This window comes from Chiloscyllium plagiosum, chromosome 1, assembly GCF_004010195.1.
Source record: "Chiloscyllium plagiosum isolate BGI_BamShark_2017 chromosome 1, ASM401019v2, whole genome shotgun sequence".
NCBI classification, from domain to species: Eukaryota; Metazoa; Chordata; class Chondrichthyes; order Orectolobiformes; family Hemiscylliidae; genus Chiloscyllium; species Chiloscyllium plagiosum.
In genome coordinates this window covers 113,339,576-113,357,328 of record NC_057710.1, presented here as the reverse complement: position 1 = coordinate 113,357,328, position 17,753 = coordinate 113,339,576, and the positions used below count along the sequence as shown (strand labels likewise).

At 40.0% G+C, this 17,753-nt stretch overlaps 1 protein-coding gene across 1 annotated transcript; it reads left to right on the top strand.

The window, feature by feature from the left end:
• On the top strand, positions 1-10,737 carry clrn2 (clarin 2). The gene is made up of 4 exons (XM_043694338.1): positions 1-226; positions 1,296-2,052; positions 7,788-7,967; positions 10,013-10,737. Exons 2-4 carry the CDS (start codon positions 1,800-1,802, stop codon positions 10,276-10,278), a joined length of 699 nt encoding a protein of 232 aa, XP_043550273.1. The 5' UTR covers positions 1-226; positions 1,296-1,799; the 3' UTR covers positions 10,279-10,737.
• Positions 10,738-17,753: the final 7,016 nt, after the last annotated feature.

Sequence of the window (17,753 nt, the reverse complement as noted above, 5' to 3'; positions counted from 1 at the left end):
AATAGTCAGATTACACATTCACTTCTAGTGTTCATTTGATGAAGATTGACTTCTTAAAGAAAAATGCTTTTGGGTACCGTGACTCCAAAGTGTTTGATTTGCGCCACACTAAGATATTTTATGTGGGTTTTTCAGCTACAGTGAAGCTGGACTGTGTTCCTGAGAAAGAAACACAGTTCACAAAGATCAATTTGAGCACAATGGATTTTGGATTACACAGTGAAAGGTAAGTTCTTAAATAAATAAGTAGGCTACTTACTTACTTTTAAAATCATTATTCCTTAAATTCCCAATGTATTTTATCATCCCAATGATAGGTAGGTTTCTGGCATGTGACCAGGAGGCAAGGATGGTCTGGTCAGCAAACATTTGCCTGCTGATAAACAATTGAACTGAATTGTCTGACAGGAGATCAATGCATTGTGAGACAAGGAAAGGACTGTTTGATCTCTATTCAAAGAACTGTAAAATCGTGATGGCAAATTTATATGTGAATTCCAGTATTTACTAATAAATGTGGATAATTTATAATTCTGAGGTAGTGGTGTATTGATATTGTCACTGGATTAGTGATTCAGAACTGCAGGTAAATGTTCTGTGGACATCGGTGTGAATTTTACTATAGCAGATGGTGAAATTTGATTCAATTTTTCAAAATCTGATATAAAAAGTTAGCTTAATGGCAACCTTGTAATCGCTGTCAATTTTGTAAAATGTGGTAATGTCTTTTAGAGAAGGAAATCTGCCATCCTCACTTGGTCTGACTTATATATGAGTCCACACCTCAGCAATATGGTTGACTTTTAACTATACTCTGAGATGGGCAATCAATGTTGGCCTCACCAGTGACATCCACATCCCATGAAAGTATAAATAAATCAAAGTCAGTAACAAATGTGATACCCCTATAGAAGCTTTACTCAGAATGTGACACTGTTGTATTATTCAGTTCAATCATTACCCTGCTGTTAAAGAGCTACCTCATTAATATAAACTGATGGGAGCTGGTACAATTTATAAACTTATTCCCCACTTCTTTTGTGTGTATTTTATGCTCATCAAGATCATGCTGATCCTGGGGAAAAATAAAGATCTTTCATTTTGGGCTATTGAGATTTAAATTCTCTCAATCTTTCCTCAGTGTGCTAGAGCTTCAATTGAAGATGAGTTCCTTACACTGAAAGCTGTTTCCAATTTTGATATATGACCACAGTCTTTAGTCTATAAGCACTTCTGAGAAGTGAATTCTTCTAAAAGTTTTGCACCTTATTGCTATTTTCTCTTTTCTTTTACAGTCATTCCAATATCCACTCTACTATTGCACAGAACATATCCTGGCCTGGTGTTATTGATGCTGAATAAGTTAAATTGGAAGCATTGACGTGCTGACAGTTAATCTTGTCAAACAAGGGTCAGTTCGAACTTTCTGTATTAATTATTTCCCATATTAGCAACGTTGAGGGGATGTGTACATTTAGGAGAAGACACTGATTATTATATCTTCTATTTTGGAGAATTGCACTAAAAATTATAAGAAACATAGAAGAAAATATGAATAACAATTGAATGGAACAGTAACATGACGAATGGAACATTGGATAACATATATCCAAATCGGTTTGTTTTGAATCATTTTATTACTTCAGTCGTGAATTTTCAAGGATCAAAATTTGGCTGGGAGCTGGCTAGGAAAAGAATTTGTGCAAAAACAACTTATCGTCACTTGCACCTGGAAGATCTCAATGAGCCGTCATTTAGTAAGAAATTCACAAACAGGTTTTTAAATTATATTTGATGTGATGCCCAATCACTTGAAGAAAGCTCTCTTTTCCATAGCTGCTATTGTAAGTTTCGTTTCCATAATCCTGCTGACTGTGGCACTGGGGTCAACGCGATGGGTGACTGCTTCTATTCTGTGCAAAACTGGGGCTGATATTGTAAATGCCACTGATCCAGAGATGGTAAAGTTTATGGGACAACTTTACTATGGACTATTCCAGGGAAGAAAGATTCGACATTGTGGTCTTGGAGGACGGTGCTCTAAAATCACAAGTAATTATGTCATATTTGAAGAAATTGGTTTTGTTGTGTTTAGTTTGCTATGTGATTGGGTGTGTGACACATTGAGTTAACACATTCACCTTTCACATGACTGAAGCCCAGGATAGAATGAGACAATGCTAGGATGAACGTTCCCTTTTGTCTCAAAATGGTTAAAATCTAATATGAAATGTTTGTTTATGAAGTCTGAAACTATTTCCATTTGAATATAATAGCTCACTGTGCTAAATTGGAAAATTTAGCACAAAGTGACATCAAATTGTCAGTCTCACTGAACAATCGTAACCAAGCTGTTCTTCACAATATAAAACAAGGGGTATTTATCTGGTGATCATACCTGCTTGGGGATGCTCCTTGCGAACACTGACATTCCTCATCAGGAACAGCACAACCAAAAACAAAAAAACAGTTATATTTCATTTTACATCAGAAATGAACTTTTACTATGTAATGAGAGTTATTCATGTATCCAAGTTTTTTTTAAACACTTCATTTGAAGGAAACCCAGAATCAAATTAAATTGTAAAAGGTTATTTTCATCCATCAATGTGCATATTTTTAAGATCCGTTGTTTGCGACTTAATCAAGTGAAAAAATAGCTGAAGTGGTCACAATTTAAAACAAGATCAATTGAAGATTATTCCATTTGACATTTAGCTTTACTGTGCCTGAAGAGGATACATGCCACCATTAAATATCAGTGAAACATACAGCTTGGTAAAACCGCATGGTATTTTCTGCATACAAATGAAAATTAATTTGTATTAAACAAATAAGTTGACTTGAAGAAGAAATTGCTTTTTAGATAACAGGCGGATTACTTAAAACGAGCATCCAAAATCCAGTGTAGCTTGTAAAACTACCAACCATGTATTGCAGTTATTGCATTTGATCTATAGCAAAAATATATATCATTTTGAAATTGTTTTTGCACAGTTAAGTTCAGAAAAATAATGAAAGTGAGAAAAAAAATTGGATACCATGCAGATATTGTTCTTGTCTTTACCCTGAATGATAATCAGGCTTCATGTGTTCTACAATGGCTGAATGCTTCTCTCTGCCGACTACTACCCACACAGTGGAAAGTTACCTCCATAACTTGCAATGCAGACTTCATTAGATTTCATTTTTAACTTAATATTATTCAGTAGTATTTCCCCCGCCCCCATCCCGCCAATGCCCCCCACCCCCCACAGCAATTGCTGCTTTAAAATAAGAACAAAGCAACCTGATTTATCAAAATTTGGAGATACCGGTGTTGGACTGGGGTGTACAAAGTTAAAAATCACACAACACCAGGTTATAGTCCAACAGGTTTAATTGGAAGCACACTAGCGTTTGGAGCGATGCTCCTTCATCAGGACAATCACCTGATGAAGGAGCGTCGCTCCGAAAGCTAGTGTGCTTCCAATTAAACCTGTTGGACTATAACCTGGTGTTGTGTGATTTTCAACTTTGATTTCTCAAAGAAATCACATAATTTGGACAGGGAATTGGATGATAATTGTAAGATTATACCTCCTGTGGACACAGCATAGTGATAAGGCACACAGGCGATGTTATTAAGGTAGCTTTTTGGATAGAAACCCATAGAATCAAGTACAATATGCTTCTGATCCACCATAATATTATTTGCTAACTTTAATGGTGAATAAAATCAGCGGAGATTGTAAAACCAACATTGCATTAATTCCCCAACCAACAGACTGACTTAACTTTTCACGCGAGCAGAATGTAAAGTCAATGATCTGCCTCATATGTTGGATTTCCAATCCAATATGTTATGTGCCTCATAGCATCTGGGAAATTCTTTGGAGCTGCTGCCATCTTGCTGCCAGTACTTCATTGAATGAGTCACATAAATGAGTTTCACAGTGCTCCTGGTCAACTAAGGCTAATGGAGTGTGACCAACACTGAGAAAATTCTTGGTCATAGAATTTACATCATTGGCCCTGTGCCAGTGACAGTGCACCCGGTACTCTGTAATCCTCTCATCTTTAATTCTATGTCATTGATTTTCCCTTATTACGCCTTCATACTGTTTCAGGGGAACAAGAAAGGGTAATGTAGAACCATAGTACCATAAAAATGTAACAACACAGAAAGGAGCTTCTCAGCCATCTTGCCAGCTCTGGCTACATAAACTATTCATCCTTCATTATCTTACTTACCAGGACCTGGTCTATGACCTTGCAAGTTCCAGTACTTCTGTTGCAGCTTCAGGTTCCTTTTAAATGGGTTAACGTTTTCCACCTCAGCCACCAAAATGGGCAGTGAATTGCAGACATGCACCACCTCCTGAGTGAAAAGGAGTTTCCTTATGTCCCCTTTAATACTTCAAACGCTCAACTGACCTCTCTGCCAGAGGAAATAGATCTTCCCTGAGCACTCTACGAAACCCCTCATCATTCTGTACACTTCAAATAAGCTCAGCCTCCTGTGTTTTAAAAAAAGCACCTTAGCCTATCCAGTCTTCCATCATAGCTGTAAATTTCAACTTTTAGCAACATTGTTGTAAATCTTCTCCGTACAGTGTCTAAAACAATTTTGTCTATCCTTGGTGACCAGAACTGTACACAAACCTCCAGCTGTGGCCTAACCAGTGTCTCATATAGCTCCAGTATTACGTCCATGTTTTTGTACTTAATATCTTACCAAATGAAGGAAAGCATTCCTATACTTTTCTGCCACATACAGCAAAGAATTGAGAACTGGGTCCTCTGGAACATACAGGAAACTGTTTTCCATTTACAAAAATGTCCATTGACCTTTTACCCTTTGCTCTCTGTCACTGAGCCAACTGTGGATCCAACACGCCACATTCCCTTTATCCAATGGGCTTTAATTATTCTGAGTAGTCTGTCATGTGGGACTTTGTCAAATGCCTTACTAAAATCTATGTGGACAACATCCACTGCATTACCCCCATCAATCCTTTTTGTTACTGTCTGAAAAATATATTAAGACTCTCACTTGACAAAACAATTTTGACTATCCATAATTAAACCGTGCCTTTCCAAATAACAGTGATAGATTGACCAACCTATAATGATTTGGCCTATCACTCTTATTTTGAATGATGGTCCAACATTGCACAACAGAAGTACTTCCTTTGGTACTTCTTTTGTATCTAGTGAGGATTGGAAAATGATCCTTAGAGCATTTGTTATTTACTCTGAAAACAAAAAATGCTGGAGATCACAGTGGATCAGGCAGCATCCATGGAAAAAAAGCAAGCTAACGTTTCAAGTCTAGAAGACTCTTCGTCCCTTGTTTCCTTTAACAGCCTAGGTTACAATTCATCTAGCCCCAATTATCTACCTTCAAGAAGGTGAGCCCCTCCAGTATTTTCCTTCTCATTATATTTACTTTATCTAATAGTTTATCCTCTTCCTCTTGAACAAAAATGTCTACATCAACCCTCTCCTTTGTGAAGACAGAGACAAAATACTCATTAAAAGCCCTGCCTACATCCTCTGTATAGGCTTAATCCTTTTCGTAGCCATCCTCTTGCTCTTAATGTATCGACAAAATATTGTTGGATTTACCTTAATTTTGTGAGCAATTATTTTTACTTTTTTAATTTCCTTTTTCAGTTGACTACTGTACTTTCTATTCTCCCACAAAATGCAAAAGATTATGGGACACAACATAGGAGACGGTCTAGGAATGTTGCTGAATAATTTGATGAGATCATAAGCTCAGTTTCTGAAGGAAGAAAAGGGAAGGAAAAGCACTTAGTCAAAGGAGTATAGTTTAAATGAATAGGAAAGATTTAGAGGGATACGGACTAAATGCAGGCAAATGTGTCTAGTTCAGTTTAGGATACCTTGTTGGCATGGGCAATTGGACTGAAGGATCTGTTTCCATGTAGTATGACAGTGACTCTAAATCCTACAAGTAACTGTGAGATACGCAGGTAACAGGTCCAGGTTTATCGTGAAAACTCTGGACAGCACTGGTCACTGTACCCTGCCTGTGCAGGTTACAAAGAAGCTGTAGAGGAGAGCAACCAAGCTATTAGTGGGAATGTCACACCTGAGCGAGAAAGTAAAATAAAGAAAAATGAAAATTTTTGCACTAGAGAAAAAATCTCAAAGAATGTGTTATCACAGCAATTTGAGAGTTATCATGAAAATAAACACTAAAAATTGTCAGGGATTACAAACACCTCTGGAACCTGCAACATGGACTCACCCTAAGAAATGAATGGTAAATAGAGAGTTTGAATATAATTCTTTCACATGGGGAAACCAGAGATGAGGAACAGAGTGCCAGGGGATAGGCGATATCAAGACATTAAAAACAAAACTGGATCATTTATTGATGAAAAAGTTATAAACGATGTATGTCTTAATGTTACTGTTGAGAATACAAGTTTTTAGCAGTCAGGTACTAAAATATTTTTAAAATTACCTTCTCCTGTTGTTATTTTAGAGAGGCATTATCATATTTAAAATAAATAAGTTAATGTCCTAGTTAAATCAATGGCATGGTACGTTGGCCACAGAAATTTCTAAGCTACACTTTGCCATTAACTTTGGTACGGGCCAGAAGTGCCGGAAATGGACTTTCAAGCTCTGTCTACTGCTTTATTTCTAAAAAAAATCTGGTTGCCATAAAGTTCAGAGGTGTACAGTGTGAAACCATTTTCATTCAGCTGAGAAGCTCTGAATTTATGTAGGAATTCACGATGGCCAAAACAAATCATTACCTATTCCCAACAATTTCCCCATCTGTTCGCTAATACATACAATGCTGTTGATCTTATTTGATGCTTTTTCCTTAATAAGATAAAATCAGTTTTCCAAGCCAAAAGGTAAAGCACTGAAGATTTCTCCACAGCTGTCACTATTGTTATTGTATAATTCATCATCAGTAAGGACAGTACAAGATGATTAACTAATTAATTATCAATTTTTTCTTATTTTCCATTTACATTCCATCAAGAAACTGGTAAAAATGGTTGTGTGGTTGTATTCTTTGGAGTAGAAATCCTGGCCATTTTTTTCCCCATAACCTATGGCAGTAAGCACTCTGATTTGAAGCAGTTTGGTCCTGCCCTAAATAATAGCAGCTAACTCAGCACTGATTAGACGGATGAAACCTCGGACCTACTTGTACTACATTAGATTACTTACAATGTGGAAACAGGCCCTCCGGCCCAACAAGTCCACACCGACCCTCCGAAGAGCATCCCACCCAGACCCATTCCCCTACACCTAACACTATGGGCAATTTAGCATGGCCAATTCACCTAACCTGCACATTTTTGGACTGTGGGAGGAAACCAGAGCACCCATAAGAATCCCACGCAGACATGGGGAGAATGTATAAACTCCACACAGACAGTTGCCTGAGGTGGGCATTGAACCTGGCTCTCTGGCGCTGTGAGGCAGCAATGCTAACCACTGTGCCACCGTGCCGCAACATTCTCTAACTTATTGACTAACTCAGTGATATTTGGGACGAACAATGGACAATTTCTATAAAAATGGAAAATAATTAATAGTTTAAATTTTAACCTCGACATGAAAGAAAATGGAATCGTAAAAGTTTAACATTTAAAGCCAGAGGCAACTACACCCAATTTGAATATTATTGTGATGTCACTAGCCTGACAGATTCTATTTGCACATCAATATAAATGTTCTTGCAAGAAGATGCATGCACAAGCTACTATATTTTTTGTCTGGCTATTGTCTTTTCTAATCTATATTTTCAGTTTTTCCACAGCTGGTGAAAACGCTGAATGCAGCTGTTCATATTTTGGTTATATTTTTTATCTGCCTAGCGATTACATTTTCTGTGGTCAGTTTTGGGTTTTGTATTTACAATGCAGTGAAAATTCCTTACCAAGCCATAAAAGGACCAATGGGCATCTACCTCTGGACCTCAATTGCAAGTAAGTGCATGGAGTGTGATCATCCTTAAGTTGTTCCCACCCTATTATATTCTATTGCTACATGACCAAACCTCATTAGTAGTAAGTGTTTCATTTATATTAAGATAAAAATAGCTCATTTAATCCATATTTGAAGTTGAAGCTTTGTAACAAAGCATTCTCTAAGCTGAGGTGCATACATTATTTGCAGAATAGAAAAATCTGCATAATTCATCCATTCTTAATATAGTTAAAAATAACACAACACCGGGTTATAGCCCAACAGGTTTATTTGAAAGCATAAGCTTTCAGAGCCCTGCTCCTTCATCAGATAGCTAGTCTGGTAGCTACCTGATGAAGGAGCAATACTCTGAAAGTTTCTACCTTCAAATAAACCTGTTGGTATAACCTAGTGTTGTGTGACTTTTAACTTTGTCCACCCCAATCCAACACCAGTACCTCCACATCATTCTTAAATTAAACAGTTTAAACATTTCAACACCAAAAAAACTCCTTCCAGGTTGAAATTTTGCTCATATAATGTGATAGTTAAATCCTTGACGTGATACTTCATAATTTTGTAGCTGGGTTAAGTTGCTGGCATGATAATAATCTCTGGACATTTTGTATAACTTTAAATTGCAATGCAACCACAATACTTTTCACTCTAATTGCAGTTATTAATTGTGCACTTGTTTAAAAGCTAGAAGATTTCTATTTTAAAAGTCTTTTGATTTTATTCTAAGAAACAAAATGATTCTACAAATAGTAACTTATAGCTATACAAGAACTATTTTAACAGTTACAAAACTAGTCACATGCATTGTATTACCAGACTGGTTGCTATTATGAAGGAAGGGGCGGTACAGTGGCTCAGCAATTAGCACTGCTGCCTCGTAGCACCAAGAACCCAGGTTCAATTCCAGTCTCAGGCAACTGACTGTGTGGAGTTTGCATGTTCTCCCTGTGTCTGCGTGGGTTTCCTCCAGGTGCTCTGGTTTCCTTCCAAAGATGTGCAGGTCAGGTGAATTGCCCATAGTGATAGGTGAATGGGTCTGAGTGGGTTACTCGTCAGAGGGTTGGTGTGGACTTGTTGCGCCGAAGGGCCTGTTTCCACTCTGTGGGGAATATAATCATCTACTCAAATTCTGCCTTATAAAAAACAAATCTGTGGAAGAAGTTCACCTGTTTCTCAGATTAGGGTTTCTCATGTTTTATTACAGATTACACAATGCATGTTGGTTCATACAAGGGGGCTGTAATCCCACTTGATATTAAAAAGAATTTGCAGGTTTCACAGGGTTCTGTGGGTATGTATGTAGATTGAGTTTCACTGTTTGACAGGGACTCTATATTGGCATACTCAGTGAAGTGTTGCTTTAAATAGACTTCTCTAATGTCTTTATATATAGCTTTAAAAATATTTTTAAAATTCATTACTGTGCACCACCAAACCTTAAGCAGATATACCACTGTTCCTTTATTGCTGCTGGGTGAAAATGTGACAATTCCACTAACACGAGGACGACAGCGATACAATTTCAAGGCCCATGATACCTTCTCAGGGCAGCGAGGGTGGGAAATAAATGGGATCTTGTCAGTATTGCCAGATGCCAAAAGTGAAAAAAAGTACTTTTTGTGTCTATTAAATATTTTGTAAGGCTGCACACTAGGTCTCATGAACAAACGTTACTTCCCTTTGATCTCTCCATACTGATTTGCCATATGTCAAAGACCATTCCAGAGACCTCCAGGGTGAGTAAGCCCCATAGACAGTGTCTGGCCCTGCTGGATGGGAAGCATGACTCCCCATCCATGAATCCAATTCTATTTGAGCAAAACCTTTTAATTCTATCAAAAGAAACACAGCATTAACAAAGGTTGGAACTTAAGAACAGTCATATTGGATTGAAAACATTAACTCTGTTTCTCCCTCTACAAATGCTGCCAGACCTCTGAGTTTCTCCAGCATTTTCTGTTTTTATTTTAGATCTCCGGCATTTACAACAGTTTGCTATTATTTTCTTCTAATTCTATGTTGCATTTACACTGGTTTTCTTTTGCAGGTCTATGTGGACTGTTTGCAATTGTGTGCTTTATTTCTGCTGTGAGGCTTCATCGGCATACAGAGAGAATTGCCAATTTTCATGAACATGTTTTTAAATTCATTATCCTTCAGGAATACTTTGATACCTCTTTCTGGTTGTGCGTGGCAAGTGCGGTTGTGCATGTAGCCAACATGTTAGTAGTCAGCATCAGTGGAGTGCATTTCCCAAAACTGAAGACCAAAACAGAGGAAGCAAATGTCACACCTGAAGACCTAATGTATTAGTAAATGGATGTTGTAGTTATACAAACGCTTATTATTGGAACTATCAGCAAGATTAAACAGCTTCCAGGAGTTAAGTGAATCTTGTTACTTTGTGACAAAGGGTTTCTACTTGGTAAAATACAAGTGATATTGCTCCAAAGTTAAAAACAAGCACTTAGCATATTTTCTTCCTGAAGTAAAGTGTCGTCAATAGTATTTACAATAAATTGCTACTGTCTGCGTTTAAAAGCTTATTTTCTTTGTATAACATTCAGTTGATATTCTAATAATATATTTGCTTCTGCATGTATTTTTAGCTTTCTTTTCATACGATAGTTTTATGCCCTTGCTGATGTAAATGTGATTGTACACTATAATATAGAAGTTTAAGGGTCAGAAGTGATGCTTAGAATGCTCAGTATATATTTTGTAAAAGGTTAGTACAACAATATTTCAGAACAACGTCCGAGCTAAATAAAGCCTGTGCCATTACTGTATGTGTTTTCATTCTAGCATACCAACACTACTCACTACTAGTTCAATTTTCCTCTCTGTGAAGGTTTTTACTATGTACCTGTTTGGTCATCTACTTGCAGATCAAACATATCAAGAAATACATTTCTGTGATGGCAGGTCTATAGTGACAACATTCTTCTCCATATGCCAGCTGCAAGAGAAGTAAGGAGGGCAGATGTGCCTTTTTGGCTTTCTTTTGTGAATATTACTGGAGCTTTCAATATTTTCAGCAGGGTAAGGCTCTACAGAATTTATGGGATGATTAGTTGTCTATTAAATATCATCTCTCTTCCAATCCTTTCAATGACTGGTCGGATACACAGGGTGTGGTCAGGTCAGACGTGCAGTTAGTGGGTTGGCTGAGTGGGTAGGATTGATGACATTCTTGGAGAGAATGTTTGGGTGTATACCATAGTTAATCACTGACTTACATCATACATCAACAGTAGCACAATTCTTGGGTAAATATAACACAATAACTGTAGGATGTGCTGATTTATGTTGCCATGACATTCTTGGTTAAAAGTTCTATTCTGCACACTGTGAAGAGTTAACTAGCCCTGTCTCTTCTTTGCAGTTTACGGCCTGTAATGGCTTTCCCTCACGTATGAGTGGCTGTTATCTGATTGTAGCAGATATCTGGAAACTCTTTTATTTATACCATTGTACATAATATTGTCCTCTGTCAATGTCTCTCACTAATGCTGATTTTCTTCATAATCTCTTGCTCATGATCACTAACATCACTGTTGCATCACGATATACATCGCCATTTTATTATCATGTCCATTCTCATTACACCACACCCCTCCCCATATTTCTTTCAAATTTTACATTGACACTATTTAACCTCTTCTTTAAATTCTCATATCATTCTCATATCTACGACTCCACCCCCCCTTGGCAAATGTCCAAGGTATTGAAAAGAAAATGGATGAACTCAGATCTAGACTTACCTTCCAGAGGGAACTAAGAGACTGCTGTGTGCTCTGTTTCATGGAAACATGGCTCACTCCTGCCATACCTGACTGTGCCTTGCAAACTGAGAGGTCCTCTAGACATCGCATGGACTGCACGGTGTCCGTGGGTAAGGCATAGGGCGGAGGGGTCAGCTTCCTGATCAACACCTCCTGATGTTCAGACGTGGCGATCCTGGTAAGCCACTGTTCCCCGGACCTAGAATACCTTACAGTGAAAGGCCGCCCCTATTCCATGCTACACGAGTTCACCCCCACCATCCCGACAGCAATGTACATACCACCCCTGGCGGGTGTGAAGAATGCCCTGGATGAAATTTCACCACAGCAAACACTCTGGAGACAACATCCCCTGAGGCCTTATTTTTCATGGCTGGCAACTTCAACCAGGGCAACCTCAAGAGGATGCTGCCAAAATACCACCAACACATCTCCTGCTCCTCTCGAGGACTGAACATCCTGGACCACTGCCACATAACCACCAAAGATGCCAATTGCTCCATCCCCTGCCCACATTTTGGAAAACAAGATCACGACAATGTGTCCTTCCTCCCAGCTTACAAGCAGGAGATGAAATTCATAGCATTCCTCCTTGACAGAAAGTAATATAATGCTGGTCTGAGGCAGCAGAAGAGCATCTCCAAGACTGCTTGGAATCAATGGATTAGACCATATTCAAGTTCTCAGTGGAAAACCTCCATGAATATGACCCCTCAATCACAGACGTCATTACTTGTGTGCCAAAGAAGTCAATCCGGTGTTCCCCAACCGGAAATCTTGGATGAACTGAGAAATCCACTGTCTACTGAAGGCTACGCGTGCAGCATTCAAGTCAGATGACCCAGACATATGCAGAAAGTTCAGATGTGATCTCTGCAAAGGCATCAGAGATTCCAAGAGGCAGTACCAGACCAAGTTAGTGGCTCCACCCGACCATACAAAGACCTGCCTCCTGTGGCAAGGCCTAAAAAACATAACAGGATATAAAATGGAGCCAAGCAAGATAGCAGACAAAGACACATCCCTCCCTGACATGGTCAGTGATTTCTGTGCTCGGTGTCAGGGTGTGGTGTCACCTGCCCCGATATCCCCAGAGGTAACTGTACCCTCCGTTACCGGTGTAGCTATCAGATCAGTCTTCTTGAGAGTCATCCCAATGAAAGCAATCGGCTTGGATGGAGTCTCCAGCTGTGCACTTAGATTGTGTGTGGACCATCTGGTGGAGGTAATCACTGATAACTTCAACCTCTCCCTCCTACAAGCCGAAGTCCCCACCTGCTTCAAGAAGACCACCGTCATCCCTGTACCTAAGAAAGCAAATGCAATGTGCCTTAATGACTACCACCCAGTGACTCTAACCTTCATAATCATGAAGTGCTTTGAGAGGCTGTTCATGGCCCACATCAACTCGAGCCACCCAGCCTGCCTCGCTCCTCTGCGACTTGCCTCCCAATGTAACAGGTCCATAGTGGACACCATTTCTGTAGCCCAACACTCATCCCTGGAACATCTGAACAACAAAGGCATATACATCAGACTCCTACTCATTGACTACAGCTCCGCTTTCAACACCATTATACCCTCCAGACTGATCTCAAAACTCTGAGACCCAGGTCTCAGTTTTGCCCTCTGTAACTGGATCCTCAGCTTCCTGACCCAGAGACACAATCAGTGAAGAGAGACAACCTCACCTTCTTCATGATAACCCTTAACATTGGATCCCCCAAGGCTGCATTCTCAGTGCCCTAGTATATTCCTATACACCCACGACTGTGTAGCAAAATTCCGAGTGAACGCCATCTATAGGTTTGCTGATTACCATCAATGTGGTAGGACAGATATCAAACAACAATAAATCAGAACACAGAAAGGAGATAGAGGGCTTGATGTTGTTTTGCAATGATAACAGCCTCTCTCTCAATGTTGGCAAAATAAAATAACTGATCATCGACTTCAGAAGGAAAGGAGAACTTGCCCTCATCTACATCAACAGAGAGGAGGTTGAGAAGGTTAAGAGCTTCCTAGGAGTGACAATAACCAAAAACCTGTCATGGACTTCCCACGTAGATGTAATGGTCAAGAAGGTACAATAATGTCTCGGCTTCCTTCAAGGGCTGAGGAAACTTGGCATGTCCATAAGGTCCCTCAGCAACTTATACAAATGCACCATAGAAAGCATACTATATAATTGCCTGGTATTGCAACTGCTCTGGCTAGGATCATAAGAAACTACAGAAGGTTGTGTACATAGCCCAGATCTAACCTTCCACCCATGGACTCCATTTACACTTCTCACTGCCGCGGAAAGACTGCCAATATCATCAAAGACCCCTCCCATTCTGGTTATGCGGTCCCACAATCTCTTCCATCAGGCAGAAAATACAGAAGCTTGAATAAACATACCACCTGCTGTTACTAGACTAATGAATGGACTCTCTAACTTCAATTAATGTTGGTCTTGTTAATGCTGATCTTGCTTTGTGCACCTTCCTTTGCAGTGTAACCTGTATGCCTCACTCTCAGCACCCTTTGATCGCTATGACCTTGCTTGTTATGATCTGCCTGGCAACCAAAGTTTTTCACTGTACTTCGGTACATGTGACCACAATAAATCAAGACAAAATCACATCAAATCAAAATCATCTGCATCATTGGGTTGTCATCAGCAAAACTAACAAAGCAAACCAGTGTTTTTCCTTTGACATATAGTATATAGTTTCTTCCATAACTCCCAATGTTTATATATCAGAGGGTTTTTAAATGGCTGCAGAAGGAACAGTGACTGTTAGCAACATGAACAAACATTTCCTACAAAAAATGCTAGCATATGGAATGCACCGTCTGAGAGTGTGGTGGACGCAGATTAAAGCAAAGCATTCAAAAGGGAAGTAGACTTGCCTGAAAAGGGTCAGAGCAATAGGATCTTGTGGTGCAGTGGTAGTGTCCTTTTTTAACTTGTGTTGCAATGATAACAGCCTCAAGTTAAAAAAAACCCAGGTTCACGACCCACCTGCTCTAGGAGTGTGCTATTTATCTGAAGAGGTTCATTAGAGATATCTATTGGATAAAACGTATATTCCCAGAGCTCATGCAAACATGACAGGACAAATGATCTCTGACATTCTGGATTTGAAGCTTTTTGACAAAATATGTAATGGCAACATGAGGAAAAACTTTTTCACTTTTAGGATTGAAAATGCACTGCCTGAGAGTTTCAATTGGAGGATTCAATAAGGAATTTGTATTATTATTTGAAAAGGAGAAACGTGCAGGGCTAGAGGGGAATACCAGGGAGGCTGTGCAGACACATAAAGCTGAATGGCTTCCTTTGCAGTGTAACAATTTCAAGTCGACAGGAGTACAACTGTACCTGGAGACTGCAGTACTGCCGGTAGCTGGCCAGAGGTGGCGCTGTGTTGGAGACTGCAGCAGAGCCATGATGTGGAGGTGCTGGTGTTGGAATGGGGTGGACAAAGTTAAAAATCACATACCAGGTTATAGTCCAACAGGTTTACTTGGAAGCACTAGCTTTGGAGCACTGCCCCTTCATCAGGTAGCTGTGGAACAGGATCATAAGATAAAGAATTTACAGCAAAGGTTTACAGTGTCATGTAACTGAAATAACACATTGAACAAACCTAGATTGCTGTTAAGTTTTTCATCTTTTAGAATGGATTACAGGTTTTGGTTCATTAATATGCAAATTCCAGAAATTCTTTTAAGTCACATTCTCAAGAGAACTTAAGGTTTTATTAAAAAGGGTGACATTTCAGCTCAGACAAAGCCTTAAAGGTGTGAAATTAGAGTCTGTCTACATCCCAATCTTGAGTCAGACAGGTTCTATTTCCAAAGTGGAGTCTACAAAATATTACATGGATTGACCAACTGCATTGACTGCCTGCAGTCAATCCATGTAATATTTTGTAAATTCCATTTTGGAAATAGAACCCCAGTTTGACTCAAGATTGGGATACAGACTGGCTCTAACCTCACACCTTTAATGCATTGCCTACAGTTAATGAGCAAATTAAAAAGTATCTGCAAATATAATTCTGTAAATGCAAATTCACCCCATAGACTTATATGTGTGCACGTACATGAGAGAGAGTGAGTGTGTGCATGTGAGTGCATGTAAGAGAGTGTGGGTTTGCATGTACATGCTTGGTAAAGTGTGTGTGAGTGTGATGGAATATAAGCCTGTGAGAGGGTGTGCGTGGGTATGAGTGTGAGGGGTGTATGTGTGTGTGTATGAGAGAGAGCATGTGTATGACAGAAGGTCGGCATGAGTGTGTGAGCATGCAAGGTTGTATGTGTGAGAGAGTATATAGTGCAATGGGGTCACCTGTAGTGTGACATGAACCCAAGGTCCCAGTTGAGACCATTCTCATGGCTACCGAACTTGGCTATCAGCCTCTGCTATGCCCCTCCGGGTTGTTGTGTATCCCAGCATCCACCTTGGAGGATGGTCACCCAAAGATCCGAGGCTGAATGTCCCTGACTGCTGAAGTGTTCCCCGACTGGGAGGGAACACCCCTATCTGGCGGTTGTTGTGTGCAGAATTATATTTGCAGATACATTCTATTTTGCTCAAAAATTGCACAATCTGCAAGCAGTCAATCCATGTAATGTTTTATAAATTCCACTTTGAAAATAGAACCAGTCTGACTCAAGATTGAGATACAGAAGACCCTAACCTTACACCTTTAATGCATTGTCTGAGCTGAGATGTCACCTTTATTATAAAACCTTAAGTTATCTCAAGAATATGACTTAAAAGAAGTTCTAGGATTTACATATTAATGAATCAAAACCTGCAACCCATTCTAAAAGATGAAAGACAATGAAGGAGTTGCACTTCCAAATAACCCTGTTGGACTACGACCCTATGTCATCTGGCAGAAGACACCGGAGCATTCAGTCTCTCACAGCCAGACTGTGCAACAGTTTCTTCCCCAAAGCCATCACGCTCCTTACCACGGTATGGTCGGACTCTTTCCAATCTGAAATTCTTTGCATGGCTTCGAATTGCTGCAAGAAAAATGTCTATTATTTATCATTCTTCTATTATGCTGTAACTTGCGTGTTTTGAACATCTTATGCATTTTATGACTTGTACGAGTGTGTAGTCTGTGCGGCCCACGTGGCACCCTTGGTCCTGCAGGAATGCTGTCTCATTTTAATGTATCTGTTGTATATAATAGAAATGACAAATTAAAATGGGTCTGGGTGAATTAATCTTCGGAGGGTCAGTGTGGACTTGTTGGACCAAAGAGCCTGTTTCCACACTATAGGGAATCTCAGGGCTGCACGGTGGCTCACTGGTTAGCACTGCTGCCTCACAGCACCAGGGTCCCAGGTTTGATTCCAGCCTTGGGTGACTGTGTGGAGTTTGCACATTCTCTCTGTGTGGGTTTCCTCCCACAGTCCAAAGATGTGCAGGTCAGGTAGATTAGATTCCCTATAGTGTGGAAACAGGTCCACACTGATCCTTTGAAGAGTTACCCACCCCAGCCCCTCTGACTAATGCATCTAATTGACAATTTAAGCGTGGCCATTTCACCTAACCTGCACATAATTGAACATGCTAAATTGCCCATAGTGTTAGGTGCATTAGTGAGAGGGAAATGGGACTGGGTGGTTTACTCTTCGGAGGGTCGGTGTGGACTTGTTGGGCCGAAGGGCCAGTTTCCACACTGTAAGGAATTTAATCTAAAAAAACTACTGTTGTGTGATTTTTAACTTTGCAACACTGCCGGCAGCTGGCTACGGGCGACGCTGTCCCAGAGACTGCAGCACTGCCGGCAGCTGGCCAGGCGTGGCGCTGTCCCAGTGACTGCAGCACTACCGGTAGTTGGCCGGAGGCGTCTCTGCCCCCGGAGACTGCAATACTGTAGGCAAAGCTGTCCCGGGGACTGCAGCTGGTCAGGCGTGGCGCTGTTCACGGAGACTACAGCACTGTCGACAGCTGGCCAGTGGCGGCGCTGTCCCGGGAGTTGCGGATTG